This window comes from Malus sylvestris, chromosome 7 (genome assembly GCF_916048215.2).
Source record: "Malus sylvestris chromosome 7, drMalSylv7.2, whole genome shotgun sequence".
In the NCBI taxonomy this organism is placed as follows: Eukaryota; Viridiplantae; Streptophyta; class Magnoliopsida; order Rosales; family Rosaceae; genus Malus; species Malus sylvestris.
This window is the reverse complement of record NC_062266.1, coordinates 24,099,781-24,118,236: the sequence shown is the minus strand read 5'-3', so window position 1 is coordinate 24,118,236 and position 18,456 is coordinate 24,099,781. Positions and strand designations below refer to the sequence as shown.

The 18,456-nt window shown below is 38.1% G+C and overlaps 2 protein-coding genes across 14 annotated transcripts in view; one reads left to right on the top strand and one right to left on the bottom strand.

Annotated features, from left to right (window-relative positions):
* Positions 1-18,456, bottom strand: part of LOC126629141 (uncharacterized) — a 99,641-nt gene that overhangs the window by 3,963 nt on the left and 77,222 nt on the right. The gene's annotated exons all lie outside the window — the stretch shown is intronic.
* On the top strand, positions 10,178-17,944 carry LOC126629127 (protein RNA-directed DNA methylation 3-like). 13 transcript variants are annotated; one of them, XM_050299031.1, is made up of 19 exons: positions 10,178-10,466; positions 11,393-11,643; positions 11,806-11,961; positions 12,091-12,249; positions 12,332-12,415; positions 12,650-12,717; positions 12,804-13,379; positions 13,475-13,526; positions 13,594-13,749; positions 13,865-14,008; positions 14,106-14,202; positions 14,287-14,436; positions 14,537-14,591; positions 14,687-14,748; positions 15,013-15,118; positions 15,238-15,281; positions 15,381-16,865; positions 16,941-17,024; positions 17,100-17,944. In XM_050299031.1, the coding sequence occupies exons 1-19, from the start codon at positions 10,292-10,294 to the stop codon at positions 17,630-17,632; spliced, it is 4,437 nt and encodes a 1,478-aa protein (XP_050154988.1). In that variant the 5' UTR covers positions 10,178-10,291; the 3' UTR covers positions 17,633-17,944. The 13 variants fall into 13 exon arrangements, with proteins under 13 accessions (XP_050154988.1, XP_050154981.1, XP_050154993.1 ...); XM_050299024.1 differs by having other exon boundaries at positions 12,804-13,093; positions 13,124-13,379; positions 15,381-17,944; XM_050299036.1 differs by lacking the exon at positions 16,941-17,024 and having other exon boundaries at positions 15,381-16,799; positions 17,175-17,944.

Below are 18,456 nucleotides of genomic sequence, written 5' to 3'. Positions count from 1 at the left end.
TGTAAATTTGTGAAAATATTGATATCAATTGCTTTAAATATAAATATGATGAAAATTTGTTTAAAAATATGGAAATATAAAATGGAACTTTGGAGAATGTCCTACGGCAGTTTGTCGATATTTAACCAATATGTCGAAAATATCGGATAAATTTATCGATTTTAACCAAAATTTAAGAGTTCTTTTATATGAGGTGAAGTTCCATATCCAATTTCTCTTACTTTTCAAATATTCTACGAAAATATCGACCGAATCAAAGAAATTTCAAACATCGCATAAAAGTTAGAAATCAACATCTTCAAAAGATTCCAAATCTATGTGCATTCATTGGGGTTTCCACCATTATCGTTCTGTACGTTGCTAAAGATCAATGTAACTAAGCAATGCATGTGTGATTTCTCGGTTAAACCATAAACTTAATCACAAATTGCGTATATATTAATAAGTTTTGTTGCTGCCAAGCCGATCGACCTTATCTTGATTTGATTTACACGAAACATGTGCTTATAGTAAACAGTGCATGCAAAAAGTCGAACTCATGTGGTTCTAAAGAGTTGACAACTTGACATGCGTGCGACAATGGTGGGATATCCACAAGGATTGCATACGGCCCACACGAAAAAGTTTCATTATTTTTTTCTTGTAATTCAAACAAAGGGAGGTGGGAATCGAACACGTACAAGATCCTGCCAGAGTAATTGTTCTTAAGCACTTAATTGATTTACAAGTTTTTTGGTTGTTGCAAATTTATCACTTTCATTGTACATGCATAAATCGTAATAATCTAATATATATATATATATATATGTATATATATATATATATATATATATTAACTTTCATGTATGACTTCTTAGTATTAAAAAGTTGTACAATATATGTGTATATATATTTGATAGGGTAGGCTAGTGATCATCCTTAATGGTGACTTCTTAGTTTAAAAAGCCAATAGCAGGCGTTTTGCTTTGGATTGGATGCCACCTGCCGTCAATTGAGCTTAATATATAGTTCTTGATGGAGCATATATAGTATAGACCTCAACTGTGCAAATGTATTAATTAGCACAAGCCATCAGCTGGGTTAGGCCATTGAATGAATTTTTGTTTCTTCAGCAGTTTGGTATGGTAGTAACTAAACCATATGAATTTGATGATTAGTATAAATAATTTGGAACATGGGTTTTTGCTAGTTAATATAGGATAAGATAGTTGACCTACCAAATGCAACAAAGTCGCTGCTGCTCCAGAAGTTTGCTCGAAGTCGAATAACATTGCACGTGGACTTAACGAGGTTTAGGATGATGGAAAACCCAATGTTGAAATGCAGCGAACAGAGAGATTTTGGAATTAGAAGATGCTGGTTTGAAGAGATCCTAAATATGCCTTTAATAAAACTCACCCTTATCATCACTACCAGAAATTACCATTTGCTCGACGAAAGTTCGCCCGACGAACGTACTTTTGTCGGTAAAATAACTTTAACTGACAGAAATCAGACGTTCGTCGGTCAAAAAGGGTCAACGTTTTGGTTTATGACAACCTTTGCACAACGAATGTGTTAAATTTCATCGCGCAAAGGTATATTTTATGATTGAATCGGCGAAAAATTTACAACTTTAGGAGGTGGTGATTGAATCGGATGCACAAGTCATTATTCAGTCCCTCAATTCTCCTTCTCTGAGTTGTGATTGGGACCTACTCCCAATCCTTAGCCGTGTATGGGAGGTTGGAAGGAGTTTTCAATCATGCTCCTGGTCATGGATCCCATGATCAGCAAATATGGCTGCGGATTTCGTCACGAGGAATATATCACCGGAGATGTGTGGCTTTGGCTGGGTTGTGAGACCACCATCTTTGCTTGTGGTTATTTTGAACAAAGACGGTCTTCTGTGTCCTCCAATGTAAGGGTGGGGAGGGGGGGTTTGCACGGGTAGATGGGATGACGCTGGTGTCCTGTTTAGTGGCGTCTATATATGTCCTGTTTATCTTTGTTTCTGTTTTCTGGGTTTGCTGGGTGGCTCTCTGTTCGTTGGTTGGCCTTGTGCCCTGCTATTTCTATGAATCCTTGTTTCAACAAAAAAAAAAAGGTATAATTTATGATTTAAAATTTAAGGTTTATCGTTGGTCGGGCAAAATTAAAATGTTTGTCGAGCAAAGGTGTTGGGTTTCTTAAAAAGAAAAACCAATGAGGCATCACAAAGAAATGAATACTGTTTTTTTTTTTTTTTTTGCTTTGGGAAATATTCTGTCTTAGGATATTTTTCATAGAATCTCGTAATATTGAATCCAACCAATGAGTGCATAGTCCAAACTAAGTTACAACTCATAACTTTTTCAACTGTATGAGATCGTTTGGAAGATTCAACCAAAAAGGTGAAAATTTTACACGGAACTTGAAGTTTCACTTTCAGATTTGAATATATGGAACACGACATGTTTATAGAGGCCCAATAATTCACCAGATATCTTTTACGTGCATGAGAAGAGAAACTTTTATAATTGCAGCCACATGTCTCATATCACCCGCAAGGCGCTCAAAGTGATGATTTCAGACTGTTCTGTTCATTGTCATGGAAAATGGAAAAATCTTATATGACAATCATTATGTTTTAGTTTTCAGTTCTTATTTTATTTTTTTAAATGAAAAGCTGAAAAATTGTTTGGTATACTTGTAGATTTCAAAATATAAATAAATAAAATAAAAACTGAATATCAAAAACTAAACATGAAAATAGTTATCAAACAAGTTTTCAATTTTCAAATACATGAAAGCAGAAAGACTGACAACGCAACGATCATCGTATGACTCTTTAATTAATTATAGATGATACATATATGGATCTCATTACATAAATTAACATAACAAAGATTACATTCTCCAAGTTTGCATTGGTACAATCATACAAAGACCATCATAAGACAGTTCCAGTAGTTTGAGCCAAATTGTCAAACAATACTTATAATATCAAGCCCCCAAGGCCAAACAATGTGGTACAAAATAAAGTCACATTTCAATGCTCGATGCTGAATAGTGATTGGAGTAATGCATGTGAAGTCCATCTCCTATCTCTACTGGGTAAACACATTCTTCCAAACAAGCTTCTTCTGTGACGGAGTTGCGGTGCCAAATGATCGTGGTGGTGGAGATGGCCATGGGACTGGATCGTGGTTTGCGACAAGTACTTCGGAGGCAAGTGCTTCGACGGTGGAAGAGGATCCGGGAGTTTAGGGTTTTCTTGTGTGTTTTTCTATATTGGGCTCAACTTTCGAGTTGGGCTTTTCTTTTGCTATTGTTTTGGAGGCTCATATGTTGCTTTGAATTTTTTATGTGTTTAGGCCTCCAGTCCTGTATGTAAGGTGTGTTGGTAATAAAAATTCTTCTTATGACGGAAAAAAAAGTCAAATATAATATGTCAAAATTTTATTTAATGGCTGATGTGGTCTATTGAATACAAATGTTAAATCTTATTATTTTTCAATGAATGCGTCAAATATTTATTTTATTATTACATTGGGCCCAATAATTACATTAACTATTAAAAATAATTTTAGTTTTTATTGTATTGGTTGCCAATGGAACTCCGCATTAAAAAATTAAATTAAATATATTTGACTTCTTCTTTGTTTGTTAAAAAAAAAAAAAGACAGCTAGAAAGCAAGGAGTCAGATGGCTTAGTTGTCATATCATACATAGCATCTTCATTGAAAAACACTTGAATGTCTTTTAGTCATATTTGGCATATTTGACATCTCTATTGGAGATGGTCAAAACTTGTACGTCTTTCCTTTTCTTTCTAATACAGGTTTATCAAAAACAACTCAGAACTCACTAATCGTAATTGTGGTCGCTCTTTTGTTCTGTCAAATAGAGCCCTTGTGGCATTTATAATTTATGGTTCAAACTCAAATCTTTGAGTGGTGTCTATTGTTTGAAGTTAAGGTTGTTTTTTTCTTTCTTTCTTTTGGTTTGTGCAAATATCAAAGAAATATGAGGAGGAAGCTCGACGTTTGTTGGAAGTGACTTGTAATAGTGCCTCTATGTTGATAATTGCAAGATCATCACAAGGTGTGTTGACTTTTCCTTGTGATGCAATTATGTTGGTTCTATGAGTTGCAAGGTTTAGCTATTGTAAGTGTTAGCTTTCTTGTTTAATCCTTGTAATTGTATTGTATTCACAAGGAGTTTATAACTGTAAAACGGTGTGATATGTTTTTTGGGCGTGTGACCTCCTGGTTACTTTTAACATTTTGTCCTATACGTTGTTAAGGTTACCTTGATAAAATCTTATTACTGCTAAAAAAAAGTCACTCATAAACACGCAGCAGGTTACACGCAAAACAACGATAAAACCAAATAAAGAAAAAAACAAGATATATCCAATGCAAACTACCATCATATATGTTTATGTGTGTATACACATATACATATATAAATTGAAACCCAACAACCGTTTCATGAATATAAAAAACCCAACAATCCAAATCCAAAAACCCCACACAATTAAACAAGTGCATGTAATCACCGTGGGCTCGATCGGCTCAAACTCTACAGCCTTCGCATCTTTGATCATCTTTGCAGCTTTACTAATCTGGAGAATAACAATTTGGGTAATGTATATCCAACTCACCCTTAATTCATCCCAATTCTGCGCTCATATTAATTTGTTTATCTAATAAAGTGCTATTCTAGCAAATGACTAATTATCTTATTTACTAATTGGGAAAATTAATGATCATGGACCCTTTTGTAAATTTATTCAGGTGCTTTCACTTTTGTCTATACCAACATTTCATAATTAAGATGTTTACATACATGTTAATTAAGTTTTTGAACGTTAGCGTGAGTTGCATAATGTTTGCAGCTTTTATATGAACTATGAAGAATATGATCTATTGAAACATTCCACAATAATATCACTAATCACAGTTTAATATGAATTAATAATGATCAATATATTATCTGCAAATCTGTGATGCATGAACCATGTAACCAATGATCCACATGTCAACTTATATGGTCGATTCTAAAACATTTGTCCTTCGTTTTCCACTATAACTTATCCACGTGTTGATAAGCATGCATGAGAATTTCTCTTCTTTTCTTTTTCTGGTCCTGTAAGAGTATGAGTATGATTTTTACAAGTCTTGGGATAATTGATATTATAAAGAAGTCTAAATCATGTTGACAAGAGTTAATCCAATCATATTGCTATATTGAAGACTCTTGTGTTTGCTTGTTTAAGGACTCATACTAATATAAGAAATGCAGTCTTGTATTCCTTGTAGGATTGTTATAGGGCAATCCGAGTCTTGTAGTATAAAACCACAAGCCCCTACTCTCACAAAAATACGCTCTTATTGTTCCAATTATCTATAACTTGAAGAGCATTGAATTTTGTAGAGAGGAGAAGGTTGTGTGTAGATTCGTCCATGGCTTCTTCATCCATAAACTTGTCTATGTTAAACTTAGAAACACTGCAGCTTTTCAAATCAATTTCATATCTCAGGCTTTACGGGAAGGTTTTGTTATATACACTACAACATACAACTTTACAATTTAAAATACAAGTAACAACACGCCACACATGCAGCAACATCATTTGCTGTCTGCTAACAGCACACATGGTAAAGACTTCGTCTAACAGTTTGCAGGTATGTATTGTTGAGAACACTTCAATATTTGTATATATAGAACATACTTGATGCAACGGTTGTGATTTAGTTCGTTAATCCTTCTGTTCTTGGCTAGTGTATTAATCTTTTATGTCTAGTTTACTCTTATAGGTCCAACATGATCAGCAAGTTATTTTTCCCACAAATTACAGTAAAAACTAAACTGCCAAACATTTCTTTTGTAATTATATTTTGCATTTCCATCAATTGGTGCAAATTCACACACTTTCATCAACACCGGGGCAATAGTTACGTGCATAAAAAACTTCCAAAGAAGCTGAGGCCTCTTGTTGGGGATTTTGAATGGCTACATTAGTCTAAGTTCCGCGATGATCGCACAAATATACCATGCTTTGTATGGTGATGACACAAAGTCCTTTACTCTCTTTATGGCATGGCTTCCCTTAGCAGTTTCCTTGATCTTTCTTCATACCATTCAGATCATCAACGCTGCACCAACAAAGAATGACACTAGGGTTTTTTTTTTTATAAATTCTTGTTTATATCTCTTGGAATGGTAGGTTCTTGTTGATGATAACTCTCGTAGAGCAAAAGGTGAAGTTCACACAAGCTAAGTATGGTGGAGCTCAGTTGTAGTACTTTTCTTGCTCTTTCTCCCACTTGGTATTGTTGTTGTTGCTGAAGAGTACAATTCCTGGAGGAACAAGAGATTAAGTAGTGAAAATCATGATAATGATCAAAGAAAAAGCGTTGTTTTAACCGTGACATCAGTGTCTCACAAGAACAAACCTTCTTGTTGGGAAAATATATATAGTCCTCATGAGATACAGCAGTACTACACTATACTCCAAGTAGTGCTCAACATTGAGATGATAACTTTGTTCATGACAACACTTTGTGGTATCAGCGGCATGTTGACGATGATGGACAATTTAGGTCAAATTGGGACAGCCTTAAGGTACTCCTTGGACAGTATAAGAATTTTTGTTTCCATCACAAGCATATGGACTTACCTTGGACAAGTCATGGTGGGATTAGTCTCAGACATTTTTATCACAAAGTGCAAATGCCCTAGGCCTCTAATGTTCACTTTGTCCCTCCTGTTGTCCTGCGTTGGCCACCTTCTAATTGCATTCGATGTCCCAAATGGCCTTTATGTGGCTTCAATCATCATCGGATTTTACTTTGGTGAGAGAGGTCATTGATTTTTGCAATCACTTTTGAGATTTTTGGGCTTAAACATTGTTCTACTTTGACCAATGTTGGGCAAATGGCTTGCCAACTTGGGTCATTTTTGCTTAATGTGAAGGTCATAGGGTTTCTATACGATAAGAAGGCAGAGAAACAACTGAGAGCTGTGGGATTGGAAAGGAAGCATGGGGAAGGATTAAATTGTACTGGAGGACAATGTTACAGATTATCCTTCATTATAATTAATATCGTGGCATTTCTTGGTGTGCTAAGGCCATCTCCAACCAAAGGAGGGCTAGAGGGCTCGTTTTAACCTTCTAGCACTCCAAGAAATTAATATTTTATTGAATAGTGCAGGGTCATATTTCTTACCATCTCCAACTGAGAGCCAAACATAATTTATTATTTAAATTTAAAAACTACAACACCTTAAATTTAAAAACTACAACTTAAATTTAAAAACTACAAATTAAATTTAAAAACAATAACAACTTAAATTTATAGGAAAAGAAGGGCTTGTACAAAAATATATGATGGGCCTAATTTGCCTTTGAATCCAAGAACTGGTAGTATCTCTTTAAATGAGTACATGAGGCGCCATAGTATGATATGTTCCCATGCCACAAACAAGTACCTACAACAGGATCTTGTTGCGCATCTTTGGAACAAAAGAAGCATGGAAGGCGTTTAAGTTTCATGTTGTTAAATTTTTTTTTTTTGTTTAATGGCTTAGGAAGTTATAGGAAAAAAAATAGTATTAATTTTTTTTTAATTTGTAAAAAAAAAAACTATAAAAAAAATAATAAAATATAACAGCTAACTGACGTCAGTTAGCCGTTGCATTCAAATTTGTGGCCCAACTCGAGGCTGGCTGGGTTGGGCCAGCCGGTTGGCAATTTGGCCATTTTTTGTCCCGTGGGGCCCACAAGCCCTTTGACCTAGCCCTCTGTTGAAGACAATTTTCTAGCTATTTTCGCTCTGTGGCCCTCTGGACCATTCGATTGGAGATGACCTAATATCTCTGGTTTTGATGGTTCAGACTAGGAAATTTTTAGACCAGTGATGTTAATAACAAGTACAAAGATGAGGTAGCACATAAGCTTGAAATAGAGGTGGTGAGTAGGGATGGGCAATGGTTATGCGGGCGGGTAACCGCGGTTAATTTACTCATAACCGTTTATGCTAATACCCGCATAACCGTTTACCTGTTGAGTAATTGCCTAAACGGTTATACACATACCCATAACCGTTTATAAATGGTTAACCATACCCATAACCACATACCCATTTAATCGTAACCGTTTAATACCCGTTTACCCATTTATCCTTTTTAACCCGTTTATCTTCTTTTTTTTTTTTACCATTACTCTTTTTTCACCCGTCTACATGGTAAATAATAGTTTACGGACGATATTTTTAATTGTTACCAATGAAGGTAAATATAATATTTGCTAAGTATTATTGGGTTACAAAAATTGTTTAGAAGACATTTCTGTCAAAGCATTTCTGTCAATTTCATGGTTACCCGCAAGGAATTTAAATTAATTTGGCCAATTCCTTGATGATGAGAATCATCATTCCTATAGTAGTGTTATTGAGAGAATGACCGATGAATTCTTTGCTAATTTATTGGGTGCTAAGTATTATTGGATCGAGAACATGGTTTGTGTTAGTTTTACATATATAAAATAAATAGGTAAACGGTTACCTGTTTATAACCGTGGTTAATACCCATAACCGCCAATTTAAATTTCGCGGGTAAACGGTTATACCCATAACCGTTTATATTTCTAAACGGTTACCCATAACCGTAACCGTTTAATTTAAATTGGCGGGTAACCGCGGTTACCCATAACCAATGGGTATTTGCCCATCCCTAGTGGTGAATGATGGTGGCTAATTAAGGTTATGTGCTAAATAGACATGATGGGTGGGTTTAATTAATAAGAGTGTTATCTCTTTGTTTTAAATTATGATGGTAGTGGCCACTTAGTACTACGGTCTAATGATATTCTTTTGTACTTGTAAGTGAGAGGTATTAAGTTCAATTTTCGCCAAAGACGAATTTGAACCCATTGTGAGGCTTAGCCACTTCCCAACCCCCTTAGTGTAGTTAAAATTGTTTGTTAAAAAAGAAGTTGATTTAACAAATTTTCACTTTATTAGTGGTAAATTGACGATAAAATTTCATTAGACAAATAAATTAGTAAAGAGCTTACCAATATCTTTAAGTTACGTAAATTTTTAATTTTATATCGTATTAGATTTATTAGCATCGTAACTTACAATATTGAGAAACTAAATTTCGCTGGTTTTGTTTTTTTTTTTCAAACCTTACCCACATATCAACATAACATCTCTAATTTGAAAAAAAAAAATCCACATTTTCTCTGTCTCATATTTCTCCCCATCTTCTTTCTTTTCACTATTGTAGTTTTATTTTTCTTTTTAAAATTTTATATTTACACACATAATGTGTGGGCTTGATCTAGTTTAAATGATGCAAGGGCCAAATTAAAAATTAATAGCATGATAATACTAGAGTGGAGAGTCTCACATCACGTTAGCACATTAACAGATTTTTAAAGGAATTCAAACAGAAAGACGACATTGATTTGCAACACCCTTATTCAGGAACAACATTGATTGATTTTCAACTTAGTGGACCATCTTGATGGAGTGGGTCAATTTCAGAGATCATCTGTGATTAAAAAAAACCCACAAAAAGTATGTGTAAATTTCAGTTTTTTTTTTCATGTGTCAATTTTATGAGTTCCAAGTATGTATTAAATTACCTTGTAGATGAAAATTGATCATTTACATTCCACATGATTGATGAAATTATAAAACTTAAATTGAAAGTATACAGAGCAAAATGAATGAGATCCACAATTCATAAGGCATTACTAGATTTTTCATAGAAATTAATAAAATAATTCTTTTGATAAATTATCCATATTTTTCAAAAGAATACTACTAGGTTACTAAATTTTCAACAGCCACTCTTGTTTTCATCGAATTAAATTTAAATAGTATCTAGTTTGTATTTACAATTTCAACTATTTAGACACTTGTCCAAATCTAATTAAATAAAAGCAAAAGTGACTGGTGAATTTTCAATAGCTAAGTATTGTTATTTTCAAAATAAAAATTCCTTGGAAAAAAAGAATTCCAAATTTGTAGCAACAACATGTCACCAACACTTGTTTCCATTAATTCACCAAGAATAAACTGATTTGACGATAATACCCACGCCAAAGCATCAAAAAGTATAAAAACAAAGGACAGAAATGTAAAATCGCACATTCTATTACCCCACCTGCCACCTACACATAAAAAAGCTGAGAGCTTTGAGGCCCAATTCACCATTTGGCAGTGGCACCAAAGACTGTAACTTCTCTCTCTCTCTCTCTCTCTCTCGCTGCATGTGAGATTGAGGCATTCGTTCTCTGAAACCTCACATTGTGATGGCGTCGAAGGGAAAGGGGATCGCCGCCGGAGGTGGATTCTCCGGCGGGAAGCGCAAGCACGACGACGACAAGTCCGGTGGTGGCCGGAAGAGGAGCAACCCCGGCGTCCTCAGATTCTTCGAAGACGCCGCTGCCGAATCCGACGACGAAATCGACAGTGATTTCGATGACGGTATATTCTGTTTCTGACTTCGTTTTGGATCGCGCATTTTCCGTCTAGGTTCGGATTTCTAGGGTTTTTGAATGGGTCGTTCTTTTTTTTTTTTTTGAGCTTTCTTTGTGCATGTTGACAGGGTTTTCTTTATTAATTTTTATGCGTTTTCCTTTGTATGTTTGAATTTCTGGCTTTTGTGGTTGCTTGGTGGAGGTTCAATTTTTTATATAGTTTTTTGATCAATTTATTTTTGAAGTGCATAGTGGGGTTGTTTAATTTCTTGAACTTGTTTGTTGACCATAATGTAAAATGGTTTTGAGAGACTTTCTTCGATTTCACTGGGTCGATACCAATTTCGCACCATGAAACTTATGTTCATTTGGACTTGTTGTGCCGATGTTGTTTAGTATGCACTATTACAGTTGCATGCTGTGTTATATGGGATATCTAAACACATTTTGGGTTGGTGATGGTTATATTAAGCGACGCATGTGGCCCTCTACCACAGTGGTGGAGAGGAGTGTTTCCCTTGCATCACGGCGTGGGTTTGAACCCCATTGACTCCCTAATCTAACATCTAATCTAACATATCTATCGTTTGGAAAGTGGCCCCTTACCAAAGTGGTGGAAAGGTGTTGAGCCTTGCATGATGGCGTGGGTTCAACCCCGCTGGTAGCTAATCTAACAAAATCTATCGTTTCACCAAAAATAAAAAAAAACGGTTATAATAAGTCTGTGCCCACATTGTGAAGTCCATCAAAACAAGCTGCACTTTTGCGGTAGATGGTGAAATTTTGGCGTAAATGTACAGGGTTAGTGATGACTATAGCAGTCATGGAATATGTCTTAGGTGTGCAAAAAAAGTACCATGATAAATGAGTCTGCATTTCACCTATGAAATCTGTGTTTACAGTGGAACCTTCTTTTGAAATGATTGATTGCAGATTTTATGGACGAAGAATTTGAAACAGAACCTGTAGCCCAGAATGACCCAGGGAAAGCACATAACCTTCCATTCGTTCCTAAAGAGGAGGATCTGGATGGTGAAGAATTTGAAAAAATGATGGAAGAACGATACAGGAGTGGTTCTAGCTATGCAACCTATGCTGAAGATAATTTTGAGAACAAAAGGTCGATTGATGGAAATGTTCTGCCTTCTGTTAAGGATCCAGTCATCTGGAAAGTGAAATGCATGGTATGACATTGAACGTTTTGTTACATATTTTTTTTCTGGGTAGAAAAGTTCTGAAATAGCTCCAAACAACTCTCTCTCTCTCTCTCTCTCTCTCTCTCTGTTTTTTTAATTTTTTCTATAAAGAACCACAATCATTTCTCATTCAAATGTTTTGGGCTGTAGGTTGGACGTGAGAGGCATTCAGCTTTCTGTATGATGCAAAAGTTTGTTGACTTCCGATCACTAGGTACCAAACTACAGATTGTTTCTGCATTTGCTGTTGAGCACATCAAGGGTTTTGTTTTCATTGAAGCTGACAAGCAGTCTGATATTAATGAGGTGATCGTTTCTTTGGATGTTGTAGAAAGTTGATCTTTTTATTAGTCAATACAGGAAAAGTTTCTTGTTTGGGCAATACTATTCTTAATCCTAATATACTAATATCTGAACTATCATTGATTTTCTTAGGCATGTAAAGGAATTTGTAGTATATACCCTTCCCGAGTAATGCCAGTTCCAAATAACGAAGTTTCTCATTTGCTGTCTCCTCGGACTAAATCCAATGGAATTACTGCTGGCATGTGGGCCCGTGTGAAGAATGGGAACTACAAGGGTGATTTGGCACAGGTATAATTTATCCCAAGTTGGGTTGGTTGGGTTGCTTTAACGGTTGACACTCATTTCCGCTATCTGGATTTTGTTTCTGTAGGTTGTGTTTGTGAACGATTTACGAAAAAGAGCGACCTTAAAGCTGATCCCCAGAATTGATCTTCAAGCAATGGCTGCAAAATTTGTAATAAATATCTTTCCTGTATCTGTTTGTTGTTTGTGTTTCTTTATCACATGCTTTCCTCTTTCTGTTTGTTGGTTACGGTTTCATTGTCATCATTATCTTTCCTCTAATGCTTGTTTAATTGGTTTTGGATATGTGATGTCTTTGTGTATCTGTAACTTTGCTATCCAGATTTTATTTTGAATCTGAATATGATTTAAGATTCTGTATATGTTGATTCCTTTCACTCTATAGGGTGGAGGAGGTACTAGAAAGAAAAGGCCTGCTCCTGCCCCGAGATTGATCAGCTCAAACGAACTCGAGTATGACACAGATCATTGGATGGTAGTTCGTTATTTCATGCTAGTTTCTGATCTAATAATTATTTATTTATTTATTTTGCGTGTAGGGAGTTCCGCCCTCTCATTCAGTACAGGACTGATCGTGAAAGTGGCATGAAGTTTGAGTTTCTTGATGGTCTGATGTTCAAGGATGGATATTTGTACAAAAAAGTATCAATAGATTCATTAAGCTTCTGGGGTGTTATGCCATCAGAAGAGGAACTACTGAAATTCAAACCTTCTGAGAACACCAAAAATGAGGATGAGGACTGGCTTACTGAACTTTATGGTACAACAGAAAAGAAAAGGCGGACCATCAAAATTGAAGAAGGTGGTGGTAAAGGAGAGGGTTCATCAGGTTCTATGGGGAAAGGAGAGGGTTCATCAGGGTCTATGGGGAAAGGAGAGGGCTCATCAGGGTCTATGGGGAAAGGAGAGGGTTCATCAGGACCTATGGGGAAAGGAGAGGGCTCATCGCAGTCTATGGGGAAAGGAGAGGGTTCATCTGGGTCCAAGGGGAAAGGAGAAGGTTCATCAGGTTCTATGGGGAAGGGAGAGGACTCATCAACGTCTATGGGGAAAGGCGGGGGTTCTTCAGGTTCTGGTGGGAGTGGTTTTGAACTGTATGATCTTGTTTGTTTTGGGTGAGTCCTGTACGAACTTATGTGACCTTAGTGAGCTGCCATGAACTGCTTATGTACATCAAAATGATTTTTACTGGTCATGATTTCTTTTGCAGCCGGAAAGATTTTGGTCTTGTAATAGGCATGGAGAAAGATGATAGTTACAAGGTACAAAATCTAGTTTGTTTCCTCAGATGATTTAAAATCCGTACTAACACTATAATGTGTGTCCTAGATTCTGAAAGAGGGAGTGGAAGGACCTATTGTGCTGATGGTTCAGAAACGTGAGTTAAAGAATGTTCTTTCTGATATGAAATTTACGGCTTTAGATCGGCACATGAAGGCCATATGCGTTAGTGATACTGTCAAAGTGTCGGAAGGACTGTTGGAGGTTTGACACAACCTGAGATCATTATCTTAGTACTTGAAAAAGAGTTTAGTGAGGTACACTGTACATATGCCTCCATAGTCTGGAGTATTTACACTAGTTTGTCCCAATTTTGCAGGGTAGGCAGGGTATTGTTAAGCAAATATATAGAGGCACCATATTCTTGTATGATGAGAACCAGTCAGAAAATGGTGGTTATTTTTGCTCAAAATCCCAAATGTGTGAGAAAGTTAAGCTTTACATTGATTCTAGCAAAGAAATGGTAGGAAGCCTTTTTTTTCTTGTTCCTTGAGTATTCTTGTACGGTATATTTCATATTAGCATGAAGGTGTTGGTAATGATATTTCTTTCTCATTCAGGATGGGGACTCAGGTGCTCTGGGTTTTGGAGATTTCATGTCGTCTCCTAAATCCCCGCTATCGCCAAAAAAGCCATGGCAAGAAAGGGATAGTAACTGTATGTATCAGTGCTGATGCTGTGATTTAAGTTTTCAAATGTTAATATCAAGTTTTCTGCCTCCTGATTAATTATTTAATGCAGTCAATCAGGGTGATAAAGATGGAATGTTCTCAATTGGTCAAACTGTAAGAATCCGTGTGGGTCCGTTGAAGGGATACCTCTGTCGAATCTTGGCTATACGTCGTGCTGATATTACTGTTAAGCTTGATTCTCAGCAAAAGGTTCTCACAGGTTGGTCAATATCATTTTGATTACTGTGTGGAGTTTGGCTGGTTGATCATTGAATGCAATTCTATATCTGTCATAATTTTGTTGTTTCATCGTTATGCAGTTACAAAAGAGCATATTTCTGAAGTTCGTGGAAAGAGTTCTAGTGTGCTGATTAGGTAATTATTTTTAGTCAATTAATTATTTATGCCAAGCTTTTCATTACTTAATTGTCTTTTCAATAAGTCTGCTAATGTCCTCTTTATCTGTAAAGTGAGGATCCGGAGTCCAGTTTAAAACCATTTGATTTGCTCGGAACGGAAGGAGGGTCCAATGGTATGAATCTTCTGGAAGCAATTTCTACTTCCATTCCATTCTTTAGTTTTATCTTAAGCTATACATGGGGCAATGTTTCTCTATTCCGGACAATTTGACATGGTGTACAGTTAAAGTTATTAATCGTGACCGCATTCAGTTGGTTATCAATGTAGTCAACAAAACATGCCACATATCTGGAAAGAGCACTGTTGTATTCAGATATTTTGTTTTTGACCCTTAAAAAATAAAAATGTGACCTATGGTGCTTGTTATATTTTGAAGACTGGACAAATGGAGCTGGGGTATCTGCTGGGGGTGATGGGTGGAATGCTGGAGGGGCATCAGCCGGGGGTGGTGGGTGGAATGCTGGAGGGGCATCTGGTGATAGGTAACCCAACAAAATTCGTCTTATATTGTACAAAACGCAGTTTCTGTTTGTTTATTTGATATGTTTTTTTACCATGTTTCTTTGTGTATGATCTGAGGCTGATGGCCACTTTCTTGCAGTAATTCTTGGGCTAGTGCAAATCCTATTAATGATGTGAAAAAAGGTATGTTCGGTTCTGAAGTTTAATGATATCAATGTCTTTGATAATCAGAGCTTTTTTTCGGCCAAGCTGCTTCATTTATTTTCTTTTCATAACCTGTAGATGATGATACTTCTTGGGGGAGCAAAGCAGCTCCAAGTACAGCTTCGTCCTGGGGTGCAGCAGCAGGAGCACCTGCAGATAACAACAATCAAGGTGCTGGCTGGGGAAAAAGTGATGCTTGGGGAAAATCAAGTGCCAAAACTGAAGGTGACAGTAGTGCACCAGATAACAATGATCAAGGTGCTGGCTGGGGAAAAAGAGACACTTGGGGAAAATCAAGTGCTAAAACTGGGGCTGACAGCAGCGCACCAGCAGATAATAATGATCAAGGCACTGGCTGGGGAAAAAGCGACTCATGGGGGAAATCAAGTTCTAAAACTGGGGGTGACAGCAGTGCCCCACATAACAATGATCAGGGTGCTGGCTCGGGAAGAAGTGGCTCTTGGGGGCAGAAGGCTGAACCTGCTGGGACGAGTAAACTGGATTCATGGGGCAAGGGTAAAAATGTTGTTGAAGCAGGATCATGGGGAAAGAATTCTGATGCACCATCTGGGGATATTTCAAGTCCTGGGTGGGGTCAACAGAAATCTTGGGACAAAGGAAATGCAGTCAGTAGTGATGGGCCTGCTTGGGGTAAGCCTCAGAATAAAGCCACAGGGAACTGGAGCAGTAAAGATGAATCAAGTGCTGGCGATGCAGGGTGGAAAAGTTCAGTACCAGCTGAAAATGTTCAGACTGGAAGCTGGGGTAAGGCAGGTGGCGGTTCAACCGAGAGTAAACAAGATGGCAGTTCTTCTTGGGGTAAGCCAGCTGGAGATTCATGGGGTAAACAAACTGGAGGCTCTTCATGGGGTAAACAAGCTGATGTAACCGCTGGCGGAGTGGGGAACAACGGAGGCAAGTGGGGCAAAGGATCTGTCACCAATGAAGAACAAAGTGGTGGAGGGGGAGATCAGGTTTCTAAATGGGGCCAAAAAGGCACTTGGAACTCAGGATCTAGTGAGACTGGTGGCAATCAAGAATCTAGTTGGGGTAAGAAAAGCGATGGGAACATCGGATCTACTTCCTCAGGTGGGAACCAAAATTCTACTTGGGGCAAGACAATCAATTTGAACTCTGGATCTGGTGACACTGGTGGAAATCTTGATTCTAGTTGGGGGAAGAAGAGTACTTGGAATTCTCAATCTAGTGAGAATAGTGGCAATCAAGATTCTAGTTGGGGGAAGAAAAGTGATTGGAAATCTGGATCTGATGACACCGGTGGGAACCATGATTCAACTTGGGGCAAAAAAAGTAGTTGGAACTCAGGATCTGGTGATGCAGATCAGAAATCTAGTTGGGGCAGTAAAAGCAGTTGGAATTCAACAGATGGTGGGAATGGAGACCAACCTGAGGATTCAAGTGGTGGGAGAGGTGGACGGGGTTTTGGAGATGGTGGGCGTAGAGGGGGTTTTGGGGGAAGAGGTGGAGGCGGGGGCAGTGGTGCTTGCTTCAAATGTGGTGAGTCCGGGCACATGTCGAGGGAGTGTCCCCAGGGCGGTGGAGGTGGTAAAGGTGGTGCTTGCTTCAAGTGTGGTGAGTCTGGGCACATGTCGAGGGAGTGCCCCCAGGGCGGTGGAGGCGGTAAAGGTGGTGCTTGCTTCAAGTGTGGTGAGTCCGGGCACATGTCGAGGGAGTGCCCCCAGGGTGGTGGAGGCAGTAAAGGTGGTGCTTGCTTCAAGTGTGGTGAGTCCGGGCACATGTCAAGGGAGTGCCCCCAGGGTGGTGGAGGCGGTAAAGGTGGTGCTTGCTTCAAATGTGGTGAGGCAGGGCACATGTCGAGGGAGTGCCCCCAGGGCGGTGGAGGTGGTGGAGGTGGTGCTTGCTTCAAGTGCGGTGAGTCCGGGCACATGGCAAGGGACTGCTCCCAAGGCGGTGGGGGCTATGGTGGTGGCAACCGCAGCGGTGGTGGAGGTGGTGGTGCTTGCTACAAGTGTGGTGAGTCGGGGCACATGGCGAGGGACTGCTCCCAGGGCGGTGGAAGCTATGGTGGTGGCAGCCGTAGCGGTGGAGGTGGCGGCAGTGGTGCTTGCTTCAAGTGTGGTGAGTCAGGGCACATGGCGAGGGAGTGCCCCCAGGGCGGTGGAGGTGGTAGCAGTGGTGCTTGCTACAAATGTGGTGAGTCTGGGCACATGGCGAGGGATTGCTCCCAGGGCGGTGGAGGCTATGGTGGTGGTGGCCGTAGCGGTGGTGGAGGCGGTGGTGCTTCCGGTGGCTGCTACAAGTGCGGACAGTCCGGCCATTTCGCAAGGGAGTGCCCCAACAGTGGTTAAACCAGCAATCGTACCCTTATTGCCTTCTGCTGCTGCTGGTCTGTTAGCTTTTGCTTAATTTAATCGGGTTTTACTATGAATCAAACCGAACTCTTTTCAGTAATCCTGTATGTTGGTTTTGTGGGCCATCTTTGTTGCTTCCCATCTGTCGAAACATGGATCCATGATGATGATGATGCCTTTTGATGTAGTAATTTTTCACCTTCTTTTTCCTTCCTATTTTCAAGTTACAAATGAGGATTTGGTATTTTTGGCAGAAAAAATGTTGGATCTCTGCTCCTTTATGAAAAGTCTCTTAATCTGTTTGACAAATATGCTTCCAAATGTTTTGCTTTACCTTATTTTCCAGGAAAATGATTTTCGCACTCCAACTGTCACCTCTTGCAGTTCTCCATCATCCCACGCTTCGGGGTGGTTGTACAAACATGTTTTCGGATGATTTACACACTCGGTAATAAGGCAAAATCTCTCTATTCTTATTATGTGGCTATATATATGGTGATGTGACGTGTTAGAATCTCTTAGTAAAAGACTTGGAAATTTTAAAGAAACACATAGTAAGTGCTTGTTTGGGAAGTACGTTTAAACAACTGAAAATATTTTTAGAGAAAATCTTTTTGAAACTAAATATTGGTAAAAATATAAGTTAATTTTGAAAAAATATTTCAAATGTTTTTGGAACTTAATAATGTTTTTTTTTAAAAGCGATTTTAGTTATTTAAAAACACACGCCAAATTTTGTACACGTCCAAGGGAGAAAGAAGAAAAAACACTAAAATAGTTGATATTTTAGTAAAATTTCCAAATAAAACGAGATATTTTAA